Below are 2,834 nucleotides of genomic sequence, written 5' to 3'. Positions count from 1 at the left end.
GTTTCCTTTCTCTTTTCTGTGACATAAGTCCATTTGTATTTCTGACAAAAGTGCACATTCCAAGCACACTTTCCTGGACAGACCTGACACTTTCCGTCTTTCATGGCACTGCATTTATATTTATCACTGTCATTTGCATAAATGCATGTATCATGACATGTGAAGTGACAGGTTTGGCAGTTGGTTAAGAAGTAATCAGTGTTGTTTTCAAACATTTTTGGGACAGTTACTTCTAATTCATACTCAAAATCCTTGTTTGCATCCATTTCAGCTTTGTGCTGCTCCAAAGCAGCTCTTGTCTTCTTTATTTCATCCAGTTTTGTCAGACCAGCATTGATTTGGGGCTGGAGGCCTTGCACAAGCACATGTAGCTGTTGCCGTTCTTTTAGGACCTCCCGTGTCAGAGACAAGCTCTTGGTTTCCATCTCGTTAAGAGATGTGAATAATTTCTTCATGCTACAAAATCCTAACTTCCAGAACATTTGATCAAAGTTTTCACCACCAGACTTCTTATCCTCTTCACTTTTATTATTGATAGCAAACAGAGCAGAGTTGTTGAACTTGAAGTAAAGTGGCTCTTTAGACTCATTTATAGAACAGGGCACCTCAGAGACTTTGATGGCCTCGAGAACAGGAGGTTTTTTCCCATCCGCAAAAGTGACCATCATAAGGATGTTTTCAGCAATATCCTTCCCAAATATGGAAAGAATGGAATCAAAGATGTATTTCTGTGTGTGTGTCAGACGAGCAAGTGAAGCCTGTACTACAAAACACACAGCATCAATGCAGTCGATCCCTTCACGGGCAGAAAAGATGCTGTTAATTAGAGTGGTTTTTCCTGCACCTGTGGCTCCGATCATCATAATGGTTTTGTTTGGTTTTTTGGTGTTTTTTCCAAATGTGCTTCTTCTGCAGAATCCGTCACTATTCTGCCATGTTTCATCCAGCTGGAGTTGAAATATTGGTGGGCTTTCATTGCTTCCATCTTCTATTTTTCCTTTTCCACTCCAGTTGTTCTTTATAATTTGTGCAACACTGAAGCCCTTTCCATTGCTGTGGTCTTTTTCCATGGGTTTACTGCTTGTGACTTCTCTTGACATGTTTTGATTTTTGTTAACAGCAAACTGGCAGAGTCTAATTGTCTTTTTCAGACCTTTTTCCGCCTCTGATGGTTAAAGGAAAAGAAAATAATTGTACTTCCATTCATAAATACAATATATAAGAGGTGAGTACAACCCTGTGTAATGTCACTAAAATGTATATAATTAATTAATTTATTAATCATTAAGTATTCAGTAGTCACACTATGTAAGGCTGTACGCTACCTATACAAATCTTTATATTTTTTGTGAACAGACGACATTTTGTGCTATTACATGTTTCAGTAAAGTATTCTATTCAGTTTGAAAATTAATGTATTTCCTAATAAACTCATGTTAGACATTTTTAATCTAAAGATGCTTTAAATATAACCTTACAAAGAGGGAAATTCAAATGTTAACCCAGTTTGATCTGGTGCAATGAGTTGTGGCAAATATACCTCTAATTTTTTGGCAAGTATTTTGGATAGAATTGTAGCATCAACATTGATTAGAGATACCAGGCGATAAAATTAACATTCCATAGGGGAGAGTGGGGTAAGATGAGCCATTTTTAACTTGTGTGGTCCTCAAGATAAGAGAAAATGAGGCAGAAGTACAATGCAGGTATCTAAAGTATTTTCAGGATGTTTCCTATCTTTAAATTATCAGAAAGTATCTATGACAAAGAGTTCTAAAAATATGGCTTCTTTTAAAAAAAAATTCCCGTGGCTCAAATTGCCCCATGTTAGGGGTAAGTTGACCCAAGTCAGAAGGTGAGATACACCATTTGGGTGTAAACTGACCATCTAACTGAATCTGATTCAAACCCATGTGAAATTTATAAGATAATTTACATCTTTTAAAAACTAGTTTGATAATCAAATTTCCTATTACAAACATCTTATTTCTTTTTAAAAGCTAACTTAAACAACATAAAATCAACTAAATGAAGTTTAAATTTCAATATATTTAAATGTTTGCATTTCTGAAACAATATGTTGAACACCAAAGTTGTAACCTTCCCAAAAACAGACTAAACAGGGTTTGTTGAGTAAAATTAAATAAAAACTGAATTAGAACGAATGAAACAAATGTCACTGAAACTAATAAACATTTTAGTCAAGATTCTTGGCATGGTAGCTTTTCTGCAAAGTTGAACAGGCCTTTCGAGACTGCAGGTGGAAATATATATATAATTATAATGTGATGAAAAGCATCTTTTGGTTCTTATCAGAAAATAATTTGGTGCACTTGTACACTGTCCCTATCAAATAAACTACAAATAACTTGTACATATATGATAAACTAAACCAGTTGCGCAATATCAAATTAAAATACCAGTTTATATTTCAGAGATTTACCTTAACTTCAGTGTCTTATGGTGGTCCACAGCATTTGGCTCACTTTGCCCCATAGCTGCCATTTTTGAAAAAAAAATCTAGCTAGCTTACCAATTCAGGCTAATATTTACCTAAAAGATTTGCATGGTTTTATACGTTGCTAAATCACCTATATGCATCATAAATATTTTTAGACCTGGATGAATTTGCCTTGATGTAATAGCCATTATATCTATTATGCTAAAATTTTACTTTGACAAGCCAAAAACAGTTTTTAAACTAATAATAATAATAATTCATTACATTTATATAGTGCTTTTCTGCTTTTTTTTCTAAGCACTCAAAGCGCTCTACATTGTCTCCTCATCCACCACCAGTGTGCAGCATCTACCTGGATGATGTGACGGCAGCC

At 34.8% G+C, this 2,834-nt stretch overlaps 1 protein-coding gene across 1 annotated transcript; it reads right to left on the bottom strand.

Annotated features, from left to right (window-relative positions):
- Positions 1-5: 5 nt before the first annotated feature.
- On the bottom strand, positions 6-1,100 carry LOC107724232 (uncharacterized; the record flags this gene model as incomplete). The annotated part of the gene is made up of 1 exon (XM_016533069.1): positions 6-1,100. A coding segment is annotated over exon 1 (1,095 nt), but the record flags the coding sequence as incomplete, so codon positions are not given.
- Positions 1,101-2,834: the final 1,734 nt, after the last annotated feature.

This window comes from Sinocyclocheilus rhinocerous, unplaced genomic scaffold, assembly GCF_001515625.1.
Source record: "Sinocyclocheilus rhinocerous isolate Xijiao unplaced genomic scaffold, SAMN03320098_v1.1 scaffold32439, whole genome shotgun sequence".
NCBI classification, from domain to species: domain Eukaryota; kingdom Metazoa; phylum Chordata; class Actinopteri; order Cypriniformes; family Cyprinidae; genus Sinocyclocheilus; species Sinocyclocheilus rhinocerous.
The sequence above is the reverse complement of the archived record's forward strand: the minus strand, read 5'-3'. Positions and strand labels throughout refer to the sequence as shown.